We start from the raw sequence: 13458 nt of genomic DNA, 5'->3' as shown, positions 1-13458 counted from the left end.
TTTGATGTTATTTAGACACTATTAGATGATATAATGGTTTAAGTAACAGCCATTTCATACATTAGATAGTTTGTAGTAGTTCTCACTGTTAATAGTTTACAGAGGGATGTTACACTGGAATAACAGCTGTTACATTTACACAGTGTTAGAGCAACGGCTGCAACCTACAGCCTTTAAAATCACAATTAAATGATGTCTGTAAACACATCGGTCCAGGTGTTATCACACTGAGACAATAATGGCTGTCAGTCCTGTCGCTGCTTATATTACTGCTCTCTGCTAAGACTACAGATCACACTACTGATGTAAATTCCCTCATTTTAAAACACCATGGTGCCTCTTCAAACTCTGATCTCTTATATTTCTTAATCTAAAGAGTGAATGCATTTAAAGCATGAACTGCACACCTAGCCACCAAACGTTTGGTAAAGTACGAGTACTGTAACGTTTTGCAGAGCTCTGATGAAGCATCACACCACATCTGGCATATATAGTTCCATTTTATAGAATACATTGTTAAAATTATAAGCTATATATTCCAGTCATCCATTTATCGGACATCACTGATAAATCAGTGGTGAAATTCTTCTCGGCCTCCTTGTTTTGCTCAGCGTACAGTCTTGTGGTGCTGGATGTGGGGTGAGACCCTCCATGCATGGTCAGGAGCTTCCATGTTGATGTCAGTGGCTTCGATCTCCTCATTTGTTCCAGCCAATTATCCCAGTGGGGAATCTGATCACCAGTGTAGGTGTATTCTTCCCATTCAGCTGACTCCTCAGGACTTGCCTGACCCTCTGCAGGTACTTGGTGGTTGCAGCTTTCCCAGCGGCCTCTTCATGGTTTTCCAATGAATGTTGTCTGCAACGTTGCCTTCCGGTAGTTCGATCCCCTCAGTTCTGACTACCTTCCCTCTCTTTATTACCATCCGACTACACTTCTCCAGCCCGAACGACATTCCAATGTCATTGCTGTATACAGCTATAGCCTGGTAGTGTGGATCAGTGAATCGATGTCTCGTTCACTCTTGGCATACAGCTTGATGTCATCCATGTACAGGAGGTGGCTGACAACTGCTCCATTCCATAGTCGGTGTCCGTAGCCAGTCTTGTTAATGATCTCACTGAGGGGGTTCAGGCCTATGCAGAACAGCAGTGGGGACAGAGCATCTCTTTGGTAGATCCTGCACTTGATAGTGACTTGTACTATGGGCTTGAAGTTGGCCTCCAGTGTTGTCCGCCACATCCCCATTGAGTTCCTGATGAAGGCTCTCAGGGTCCTGTTGATCTTATATAGTTCTAGACATTCCAAGATCCAGGTGTGGGGCATTGAGTCATAGGCCTTCTTGTAGTCAATCCAGGCAGAGCACAGGTTGGTCAGCCGAGTCTTGCAGTCTCAGCTGACTGCTCGGTCTGCCAGTAACTGGTGTTTTGCGCCTCTGGTATTATTGCCCATCCCTTTCTGTGCCCCATTCATGTACTGACCCATGTACCTGTTCATCTTAGCCGCTATGATGCCTGACAGGAGCGTTCATGTGGAACTGAGGTAGGTTATTGGCCGGTAGTTGGAGGGGACCGGTCCCTTCTTGGGGCTGTCAGTTCTGTCATTGCTTATATTACTATATCAGTCCCTTCACTCTGGGTATCTCTTATCTACTAGCATTTGCAGTTTATTGTTACTGCCAGACGCTTGTGTTCTTCAGCCAGTAGGCGTGAACCATGTCGGGGCCTGGTGCTGTCCAACTCTTCATACTGGAGACCCTTTCGTGGATCCTTTCTGTCTGCCACTCTGATGGTTACAGAAACATCTGTGCCTGGAAGTGCCGAGGTCAACATGGGAGACGTCCCCGAGGGTGGTGGAGAATGAGCAAGCTAAGATCCTGTGGGACTTCCAGATACAGACGGACAAAATGGTGATGGCTAACCAACCGGACATAGTGGTGGTAGACAAGCAGAAGAAGACGGCCGTAGTGATCGATGTAGTGGTTCCCAATGACAGCAACATCAGGAAGAAGGAGCACCAATATTAGAAAAAATGCTGGTTTCAGGCAAATGTCAACACAGTGGCAAAGATGTCGGAGAATCATAGGCCTCATCTTGTATGAAGTTTCTGGTGATCCATCAAAAAACTGATTGATGAGACATTTAGGCTGTAAGAGTGAATGTGAGCATGGTTGTCTGCCTCTCTGTGTTAGCTATGCAAAAGACTGAGAACCTGTCCAGGTCCTCTCGGCCTGTGACAGCTGGTACAGGCTTCCCCCCTGAACTGGATAAGTGCTTAAGAAAATGGATGGATGGACAAAGCTGCAGACAACAGGCTAATGATGCCATAAAGCCATGCTGCTGTATGACTAAATATGAATCCAAGAAATAATAGACATGAACATCTGAAAATATCTCTCAAAACATTCATATAAACCAATCAGAGAAGTCCAGCCTCTTTCTCTTATAGATTTTCCTTTGTGTTTTCAGTGTGTGAGCCTTTCAGCCATGATGACTGTGCACTCCTCCTCCACCAGCTGCACATTAGTATTCAAGGCACAGATGAGGAGGAGCTGGAGTATGACGGGTTGGAAAGCCAATCCTGCAAACACCTTGTGGGTGGTGTGAGCGATTTTCCTGAAAGGTAAATACAAATCAGAGACACAATCAGGGAATTTGGGGAAAAGCCACTGGAGGACAGCTCGGAAAGACAGACCTTCGATTTCTAGCCTCGACCTTTTGAAAACACACACTTTTTCTTGTTTTTTCTTTTTCTTGGGTCTGATCGATTTCCCAATGTGACCTTTGCATACCAGCAAGCAGCACAGTTCATCCTCAAGCAGCTGAACTGTGAGCTGAGCTTTCCCAGAGGTTTGGCAAGATGAAGGCAAGGCAAGGCAAGGCAAGGCAAGTTTATTTGTATAGCACAATTCAACAACAAGGTGATTCAAAGTGCTTTACAGAGACATTAGAAACAAGAACAAATAAAAAGCATGATTTAAAATTGAATAAAACAAGCAAATAAACTAACTAACTAATTAACAAACAAACAAACAAACAAACAACAGTATATAAAATCAAAACAGATAAAATCAGAACAGTAGATAAAATCAGTAGTTAAATGTAAGTTTTGAAATTTAAGCTTAAAGTGTGGATTTGGTGCTTTATTCAAATGCAGCTGAGAACAGGTGAGTCTTCAACCTGGATTTAAATAAACTGAGTGTTTCAGCTGATCTGAGGCTTTCTGGGAGTTTGTTCCAGATATAAGGAGCATAAAAGCTGAATGCAGCTTCTCCGTGTCTGGTTCTGACTCTGGGAACTGATAAAAGACCGGATCCAGATGACCTGAGGGATCTGGATGGTTCATACTGGGTCAGGAGGTCATTGATGTATTTTGGTCCTAAACCATTCAGAGCTTTATAGGCCAGCATCAGAACTTTAAAGTCTATCCTCTGACGGACAGGCAGCCAGTGTAAGGACCTCAGAGCTGGACTGATGTGGTCCACTTTTTTGGTCTTAGTGAGGACTCGAGCAGCAGAGTTCTGAATGAGCTGTAGTTGTCTGACTGATTTTTTAGGTAGACCTGTAAAGATGCTGTTACAGTAACCAAGCCTACTAAAGATGAATGCATGGACTAGTTTTTCCAGGTCCTGTTGAGACATCAGATCTTTTATCCTTGATATATTCTTGAGGTGATAGTAAGCTGACTTTGTTATTGTCTTAATGTGTTTTTCTAAGTTTAGGTCTGCATCCATCACTACACCCAAATTTCTCGCCTGGTTTGTGGTTTTTAGGTGTATAGATTGAAGTTCTCTGGTGACCTGTAATCGTTTTTCTTTGGCGCCAAAGACTATTACCTCAGTTTTGTTTTTGTTTAGCTGGAGAAAATTGTGGCACAACCAGTCATTGATTTCCTCAATGCATTTACCAAGAGCCTGTACAGGGCCTCGGTCTCCTGGTGACATTGTGATATATATTTGTGTGTCATCTGCATAGCTGTGATAGTTTATTTTGTTGTTGTTTATAATCTGTGCCAGTGGGAGCATGTAGATGTTAAACAGAAGGGGTCCCAAGATGGAACCTTGGGGAACTCCACATGTGATACTTGTCTGCTCAGATGTGAAGTTACCTATTGATACAAAGTATTTCCTGTTTTCTACGTATGTTTTGAACCAGTTTAGTACAGTTCCTGAAAGACCTGTCCAGTTCTCCAGTCGTTTGAGTAATATGTTGTGGTCAACTGTATCAAATGCTGCACTGAGATCCAGTAAAACTAGGACTGACATTTTTCCACTGTCTGTATTCAGACATATGTCATTAAACACTTTGGTCAGAGCGGTTTCAGTGCTGTGGTTCTGTCTAAAACCTGACTGGAAGGCATCGTAGCAATTATTCTGTTTTAAGAAGTAACTGAGCTGTTGGGAAACTGCTTTTTCAATGATCTTACTTAAAAACGGGAGATTTGAGATCGGCCTGTAGTTGTTCATTTGTGTCTTGTCAAGATTGTCCTTTTTCAGTATAGGTTTGATTACAGCAGTTTTTAGTGATTCTGGAAACACACCTGATAATAAAGAAAAGTTGACGATCTGTAACAGGTCTGACTCTAAAGTCTTTGAGACCTTTTTGAAAAAACTTGTTGGCAGGACATCTAAACAGCAGGAGGAGGAGTTCAGTTGACCTAAGATGTCCTCCAGGTCTTTGCTGTTAATAGGTTGAAACTGTTTCATGGTGTTTAAACAGTTTTTTGGTGGACACAGTACATATCCTGGATCTGCTGTTGATGTACCAATTGCTTGTCTAATTTTTTGGATTTTTTCAGTGAAGAATTTGGCAAAGTCATTGCAGGCCATGGTCGAATGAAGTTCAGCTGCCACTGACACAGGAGGGTTTGTTAGCCTGTCAACTGTAGAAAATAAGACCCGAGCATTATGGCTGTTTTTAGTGATGATGTCAGAGAAGTAGGACCTCCTTGCATTCCTCAGTTGTAAATTATAATTGTGAAGTTTCTCTTTATAAATGTCATAATGAACCTGGAGGTTTGTTTTTCTCCATCTGCGCTCAGCTTTCCTACACTCTCTTTTTTCATTTTTCACCAGTGTGGAGTTTCTCCATGGAGACTTTTTCCTTCCAGAGATAACCTTCACCTTAATGGGAGCAATAGTGTCCATTACATTTAACATGTTAGCATTGAAGCTATTGACGAGCTCATTGACTGACCCTCTGGGCAGGTCAGGTGTTAATGGGAAGACCTGGTTAAAAATTGCACTACTGTCTTCAGTTATACACCGTTTTGTGATCACTGTTGTTGATATATTTGTGTGGGCTGAGATTTTACTTTCAAAGAAAACACAGTAATGATCAGACAGGCCCACATCAGACACAGTAACCTTTGAAATGCTCAGGCCTTTGGAGATCAGTAGGTCAAGAGTGTGTCCTCTATTATGTGTGGCCTCTGTTACATGCTGAGTCAGCCCATAGTTGCCCAGAGTGTTACTCAGGTCTTTAGTCCCTTTGTCCTGAGGGTTGTCCACATGAATGTTAAAATCCCCAGCAATAATTACACAGTCAAAATCAACACAAGAAACAAAAACATAAAACAACACATTTCCTCTCAGAGCTCGAAGGGAAAAGGAACAACACGCATCTGTTTAATGGCCACTATAACCAGACAGTATCTACAACAAAGTTTCAGTACCTTCTCCCTCCTCTCGATGCAAAGCTTGATTAGTGCCTGGGCTGACTTATTTTGAAGTAAACCGCTGATGTCAGTGTACCCAGTGTAGCTGAAGAAATCAAAAAAGCACCTTGCCTTAAATGTCAAATTTGAAAACATAAAAAATAAATAAAAAACATACATAAATACTCATTAGAGCGTAACGTGTGTATCAACAAATCAATTCCCAATCCATCAAAGTAACCTCATTAAGAGAAGCTATATATTATAATTTAAGACAATCCCAACCTGAGGGGTTATTTCATGTCCCTGGCTTGTGAATTTGAATCTGGGTGCTAAGATATGCAGGTAAGCGTACAGGCTGCTTCTAATAATGCCCACACGTGAGAGTGTTTCTCTGGATATCGGTCAATGCCAAATCCATTCCAGGTCAAATTTGTAAAGGTTTCCAGTCGGCTCGACAGCCTTTGTATTATAACTGAAATTATATAAAAATCTATTTGGATTTACTGATAAATATCAAAACTACATAATACCAAGGACTGTGTCTTAATATGTTAGGCTGTTTGAAGGCTGTGCTACTGCTGTCAGCGGTTCAGTGAATGCTGCTATACAGGCTAAATGTCTCTCTAGCGCACATAAAGGTCTTTTTACTCATTTTGTTTTCCTCACATTGGCCCAATAACAAAAACCTCTGGATTTAAAAATCTCTCTGTGTTCTTGAGAAAACACAAGACAACCGACATCTCTTAAACTGAAGCATGTTCCCGTAATTTCCTGCTTCCACTGAGACACTGAGCATCGGGCACAGAGGGTAAGCCTACCCTTAGGTTGAATTAACCACAGAACACACAAGCAGAAGTGGAATTATCAGAACACCACCTGTGATACAATAATTGAAAGTGGAAGCGAGTGGATTCTGTAATGTGCTTTAATGCAGTTTTCTGAAGGACTGAATGCATGGATAAGCTCTTAGACCATATTCAGTTACCTTATGGGCAACATCTGACAGACACATATTATTTTACAGGCTGTAGACAAATTCAGCAAATACTGAAACACAATCCTGTGTGTGTGTGTGTGTGTGTGTGTGTGTGTGTGTGTGTGTGTGTGTGTACATAGGGACATAAAAGATGCGTCTAGTAGTGCGTCTTTACTTCTTTGTTACACTTCCTCTTTATCAGCTGTTTAGCTCTCTGTGTTATGCTAGTGTGCCCTCTGACTGCGTGTGAGTGCTGATGTTGTCCTTATTGTTCACTTTGCCTGTGTAAAAGGATATGAATAGTTTCCTCCTATGGTCATATTTGAAGAGGTAGCACATACTTTGTACTTTATACCAGGTAACAAGTAAAATACACATATTGCTTTTGGCTAGATGCTAATATTAGCATGCTAACATGGTCATGATTCTGATGCTAATGTTTAGCAGGTCTACAGTTTACGCTTTTCTCCATTTTTATGTGTTGGCTTTGCAGCTGATGGGGTGGGGATGTGATTTGTTCTGCTACATTTTGACAGCTCTACAGAAAATACTCTGGAAATGAACCAGAATCTGCTTCTCACTGTGGCACAAGAGGATAATCAAACGATCATCAAAGTCAGAACCTTGAATGTCTTAAATTTTAGGTCAGGCTGACAACTAAACTGAGCTGAGCTCTTTTATCTGCTTGAGGTTAACTGACATGTTGGTTGTTGATGCATGACAAGTGACGGCATCATCAAACACGTTCAGATTCCTCCTATGGGAGGCATGAGTGAAAGTGACATGGCAGTCTAGTTCTAATTGTTGACTTTTGAGGCTAAACTAACAGAAATAAAGCTCAAACATGTGTAGAAAATATGGCACTTTAGTAGATACAGATTTAATAATTTAATATAGCTGAAATAAGACTGCTCCCAGGAGTGGCAAGGTTATCGCTCCTTGCCAGCAGCAGAAAAATTCTCCTCCTCAGGCTGGATGGCAGATGAAGCTCCGCTGCAGCTCTTGCTGCGATCTTTCTAGACTTCAGTAAAATATGTCCGTACAAGAAAATACATAAAAACAAGCAATGAGACAAAGCAGTGTGTCGACTAACAGAGAGGAGAACAGGTTTAGAAGAAGGAAATCAAAGAAAGGTTGTAAATCTGAAAAAGTATCTCAGCCACACTCTTCCTTCCTGTTGGTGTGTGTTCCAACCTTCCAACACAGAAAAATCCTGGTTGGGAATTTATGCATCTTGCGTGACTTATAACAGTGACACAGTGAAATAATGTGAAGTCATGCAGACCTGGGTTAGTAGAGAAAAGCATTAAGTAACCTGCAGCCTGCTGGGAGGCACAGCATTTGGAAGACATGTCCATTTACCAGTGAAATGTGTCATAGAGCTCGGGCCATATGACTAAAATTCAGCCAAATTTGTGTATGCGTGCTGTAGTAGTAAATGTACATATTTCCACTCTTCACATAAGACTACCATCCAATACACTGTGTGGGAGGATCCATGTTTAAAATCCACGCTGAACACTGAGTTCCATTTATTTAGCCAACACACCTTCTCCTCCAAACAGCTCATCTGACCCTGCTAGGCTTGAGTGAAAGCTGAGTGTGGGTAGGATACATTTCTTTGTGAATGCAAAGCAGCGAATCAGAAAGCAGATACTTTCCTAGCAAGAGTCACATTCATCACCTATGGCACGTCCTGATCTTCGATCACCCCAGCAGGGGGTAAAACCTCTCGGATTCAGCCTTTATTGATTCCAAGTGTGACATGCAGTCTGCACGTGAGACCATCATCAATAAGAGCTATGTTGTCATCAGCTCCTAGGATATATCCCAATGGATCAGTAAAGAAATCAAAGAGATGAGAGCATGCTCTTAGCATTGCATCACAAACTTATGTTTTTATGTAGAGTTTATAATGTAGCCATAAAAGATGCGGAGCTGGAAAGACTTCAAGGTTCCACAGATTTCATTTCACGAACACGTCATCTATACATCTTAATCTGTCAACTTGAATTCAATGCAGTTTACCCTTGTGCAATATGGGTTTATTCATGGGCCAAAAGAGCAGATGATATCATGGTTGACGACATTGTTATTTAGAAAAAAATTATTTTGGTGTCTGAAGAGTCCTGTTCTCACTTTTGTCTGATAACACACGAACAGCCAGGTTCTTCTCTGCTAATTCGACACAGAGATCATTCAAAAGAACCAAAGTCTGTGAGTCATTCATCATAAGCACCCAGCAAAAACGGGCTTTAATGGTTTTGTATCACTGAGACAGGTCTCAGGGTTCCAGTCAACAGAAGCATGCAAACTGATAACCCGATGAACTCTCTTAGAGCTCAGCTGGAGACAAAACTCATTTTTACAATGTTTTGGTTTTAAATATGTTGGCTGATATCCTTTATGTATAGAAATATAGTTGCACATACTTTAGAGATATAGTAAAGGGGAAAATGATGGACTGCTTGTTTACTGTAAACAGACTGGTTCTTATTATAGTGTTTTTCTACACGAACGCTCAGTTTTCACCCATGACTCACACACTCATGTTGGTCCCTTATATCTAACATTCACACTCCATTGAGCACATCGGAGAAACCCGAGGTTCAGCATCTTGCCCGAGGACACTCGAGCAGCCAGGGACTGAACCACCAACCTTCCAAATAGCAGATGACCTGCTCTAGCTGACATCCCAGTATTTCTTTGCATGACAGGTACAGGCGAGTGAAGCTCTTATTGCGATTACACTGTTCAGAAAGTCCATGCAAAGTTCACCTGAAGCCCGGCACATCCCAAACAGCAGCAAGTATAGACTCGGTACGTGCTGGTGAAAGCATGCCACACTCTGTCCGTGTCACACTTTCACCTTTAAAATCCAAAAAATCCCTCTTGCTGTCAACTTTATTGAAGATAACAATGAACACACTGACCTTTGACGTGCGAGGAAAACTGTGCAGTGTGCCTGGCTTCAAACAGCTGCAGCTCTTTATCCAGGTCAAAAACAGCCAGCTCAACGCTCCAGGAGCGTAAACCTGTTTTTGGAACACACAGCAGCAATAATGCTCAGAATCAAGAGTTCAGTATGCCCTCACAACAATTTACTACATTTCTCTGACAGTGAGAAAAGTTTTGCTTGTTTGTTTGTTTTTCTAAATTTATGGAAGACCAAAACTGCCATAAACAAACAATTAAAAACAAACAAACAAAGCTATTCATTGTTCTTATGAGGAGAAGAAGAAGTAGCAGTATTAATGAAAGAATAAGTAAAATTAATTACTGCACACATTTCCCTCTAATATTGTATTTGGTACATTTTATTTATTGCTGCATTAACATTTGAAAACTACAACATTAACATGCTGCTTATGTGCACTCTTCAATAATAAAATAGCTGGATTAATAAAAAAGTGAAAGGTGCCATTCTGTGCATTTGTTACAAAGAATATTTTAGCAATAACTGGATTTGTAGTTATGGAAGTTTTACCTAAGTTTGCACTGCAGTGCTTTTAGATTGAGGGGAATTATTAAAAGTTAATGCACTCTTATGCAGCTAATTAAAATTTGAAGCTCTTTCCGGGACTGCGTCTGGATTTTTAACCAATAAATATCGGACTTCTTGTTTTTATGAGTTCATTAAAGAAACTAAGTGGGAACAGATACTATGTAAACACCAAGCCGTTTCATCGCCCCGCTCCGCTGTCACCGACCACTTGAGTTTGCCTTACCCTGTGTGATCTGTCTCCTGGCAGCTTCGAGATGATGGCTGCAGGAAATCTCTCCAATCACGATCAATATGCGATAGTTTCTATGCTGGAACGCAGCTCCAGGGTGATGCTGTCCGCGGTGCTGAACAGACTCGTCTGGTTCTGTTTGCTCCACAGAGGCAGCGGCTGAGATAGAGATTTCCATGGTAACAGTGCCACTAATGGACGCTGAGCCCTTTTCCATCTCCATGACAACTGCATCCAGAGCGAGCACCATGACAGTGCAAGATGGGGTGGGAGGAGTGACGGGCGTGGCTCAGAAGAAGCTAAACACTTGATTGGATTCCAGGTGATGTTGCTATTTGATGTTGCAGCATGCCATTGGACAGAAAGAAGAGAGGGATATGAGAATTGATGTTGATCATATTTCCTATATGAGGCAGCTGAAGCTTAAAAAAAGATTTTACAGTATCAAAGTGTCAGTTGCTTTTCCACAGAGTTCTTGAAAAGAGAGATTTATCATCTTCAAATGTGTGAAAATATTCATAAAACTGTTGATGTTTGATTAAACAAAATAATTGTTTTCAAACCAAAGATTTTGGTGTGTATTGAGTCCAATCAATGGCACTTACAATAGCCCTCATAGTGTTTTTGTATTAACTTTTTAGACAAAGGTGTCTGGGACTAAAAAGTTTGTGGCAAACAAAGCGTCTATTTATATCTGTGTGACTGTGAGCACCAGGCAGTGTGCCTCTGATTACTGAACTGACGTGTCTGTGTTCAGATTGTGAATAGAACAATGCTTCATCTGTGCACAGAATAACACTGACAACAAAGGCTCACAGTCACCACAGAAAACTGTTATTTTAGGCTTCATTTGAATGATGAAGCAGTACTAAAGTTGCAAGTTGTCCTTATACATGACAACAAATCTGCAGAAAAGTATTAGCATTGCTGAGGCGTGCATTTGCTCCTATTCTACAACTTGTTAACAAATCATTGAAGAGATGCAATAAATTGCAGTAAAGTGAGATTTTCATCAATACCCAAAGGTTGATTCTGTTCATCAGGACGTTTTCAGTGGGAGAAACGTTTCGTCATCATCCAGGTGACTTCGTCAGTGTCAGCTGACTGCATTTTCCAATCTTATAAATAGGAAATTTGCACATGACTGAAACCAGCACCACTGAGGGAACAGTGGGCTGGAAGAACATCAGTTTCTTCATCATTAATATGCAAATTGTCATGGCCATTGATCAGTGCTTGGTGATCAATGGCCATGAGTCCCATCCACAGAGAGTTGGGGAATGGCTGCAATCGTCAGATGGTGACAGATGCACCCTTAGGCCCCCTCCTCCATTCAAAGATGGTCTTTCCCTTTTCACGTAAAGTAAGTGATGAAATGTTTCTCCCAGTGACAACGTCCAGATGAACAGAATCAACTTTTTGGGATTTCCTGATTGAGCATGCATCAAGACATTTTTGTCTATAGTGTGGGTCTTTACAATTCCTCTATAATATCATATATATGAACTCCACTGTTGTCAGTTCAACTTTTATGTTTACAGAAAATGATTATATTGTCCACTAAGAGTAAACTCTTGGCAACTGTGGGGAGGAAAAACTTTCTTAAAACAGGAAGAGACTTCTGGCAGAACCAGGCTGGTGAATACGTTTTTGAGGTCTGCTGGAAAACCCTCAAATATGGCTGAATTAAAACAATTCTGCGAAGAAGAGCAGTCCAAAGTTCCTCCATAGCAATGTGAAAACTGCCAAGTTGTTGCCACAACCAGGTATTAAATTTAGGAGGCAGTTGCTTTTTAACATACAGGCCCCTGTGGGTTTAGATGCCTGTTTCCCTGGATAAATGAAACCATCATTTAAAAACTGCTTTTTGTATTGAAAAATGTATTTGATGATTTGAAACACATAAGGGTGACAAATATACAAAAAACTAAGAAATCAGAAAAGGAGGTTTTTGTTTGTGTCTTTCTTGTAAGCTTACTTTCACACTTCATGTCAGGTTAACTGATGTGATTACACGTGGGCGTACCTGATAGATGGATGGATGGATAACAGAATTATTAAATGTCAATAACAGATTTTTTTTATGTAAAATTATGAAGTTTAGGTGGAACATTGGGAATAAATGCAAGCGGTCAAACAGGTGGAAAACCCAACATCCAATGAAAACAAAACTAGATCTACACAGGATGTGATTGGGTGGGAACAACTGAGCTGAGACAGAAAATAAGGAGAGGAGGGAAAGGAAATAAAAAAAAAACAAGCATGTTAGAAAACAACTAGTAAAGGAAGTCACCAAGATACAGACCATCGATGGCAACAAGAAGACTGCAGAAAAGTACAAACACAACAGAATACAACAAATATATTGAAAGCTTCAACATAAAGACACAGAATGAGTCTTCTGGACACTCCAGCTTTTCTCCTGCTGCCTTTTGTTTGCATATATACCAACAACTATTGACACATGAATGGATGTGAAAATGATGTGAACCTGTTTCAGATAACGCCTAAAGGGAAGGCTGCAGGATGAATGTGTGCCCTTCACTGCAGATATGAGTACACTGTGGGCAGACATGCAGGTTTTATGTCTTAACACCTGCGAGTTTACAAGAGCCTGTATTTGTTTTGTCATTTCTGTTAGACAATGTGATTGAAGAACTCTTTGCTTCACAAACAAGTTTTAATGAAAGGTAACGTTGGCATACACACAGGGGATGAATGCACACAGCTCACATTAAAACAAAGTCATCTAATGTCTAACAAATCACAGCCAGGCTGCCCAAGAATGCACAGATCCTTCAGTCCACTGTCTGCTTTTTTCCCTTCCTTCTGATTCTTATTGCTGATGTTTTTGGTATTTGAAGGTGTTTTCTGACATCATTTCTATAGTTTGAAAAAATCAGTCTTTCTAATATTGCAGAGGATGCATGGATTTGCAACTTGACACCCCCACCCCACCCCACCACCTCCTCCATAAAACCAAAACTGAATCAATGCAAACAGTCAGTACCAGCCAGATTTCTCTTGTGACTTTTATTCCTACACATACACATCTTTGTAAGTTTTGCATTCCTGACAGAAGATCCAGAG

At 41.0% G+C, this 13458-nt stretch overlaps 1 protein-coding gene across 1 annotated transcript in view; it reads right to left on the bottom strand.

Moving 5' to 3' along the window:
* The window catches only part of map1aa (microtubule-associated protein 1Aa), a 61272-nt gene extending 50582 nt beyond the window's left edge, over window positions 1-10690 (bottom strand). The window contains exons 1-2 of the mRNA XM_085408395.1: window positions 10363-10690; window positions 9568-9669 (exon numbers count right to left, since the gene is read on the bottom strand). Of these exons, the coding sequence (XP_085264521.1) occupies window positions 9568-9669; window positions 10363-10618 (358 nt within the window). The 5' untranslated portion in view covers window positions 10619-10690. The remainder of the gene's footprint in view (window positions 1-9567; window positions 9670-10362) is intronic.
* Window positions 10691-13458: the final 2768 nt, after the last annotated feature.

This window comes from Rhamphochromis longiceps, linkage group LG1, assembly GCF_057381845.1.
Source record: "Rhamphochromis longiceps isolate RC_006_pf linkage group LG1, R_longiceps_female_GT1.1, whole genome shotgun sequence".
Classification (NCBI taxonomy): domain Eukaryota; kingdom Metazoa; phylum Chordata; class Actinopteri; order Cichliformes; family Cichlidae; genus Rhamphochromis; species Rhamphochromis longiceps.
Note: the sequence above shows the minus strand (reverse complement) of the source record. Positions and strands in the feature narration are given on the sequence as shown.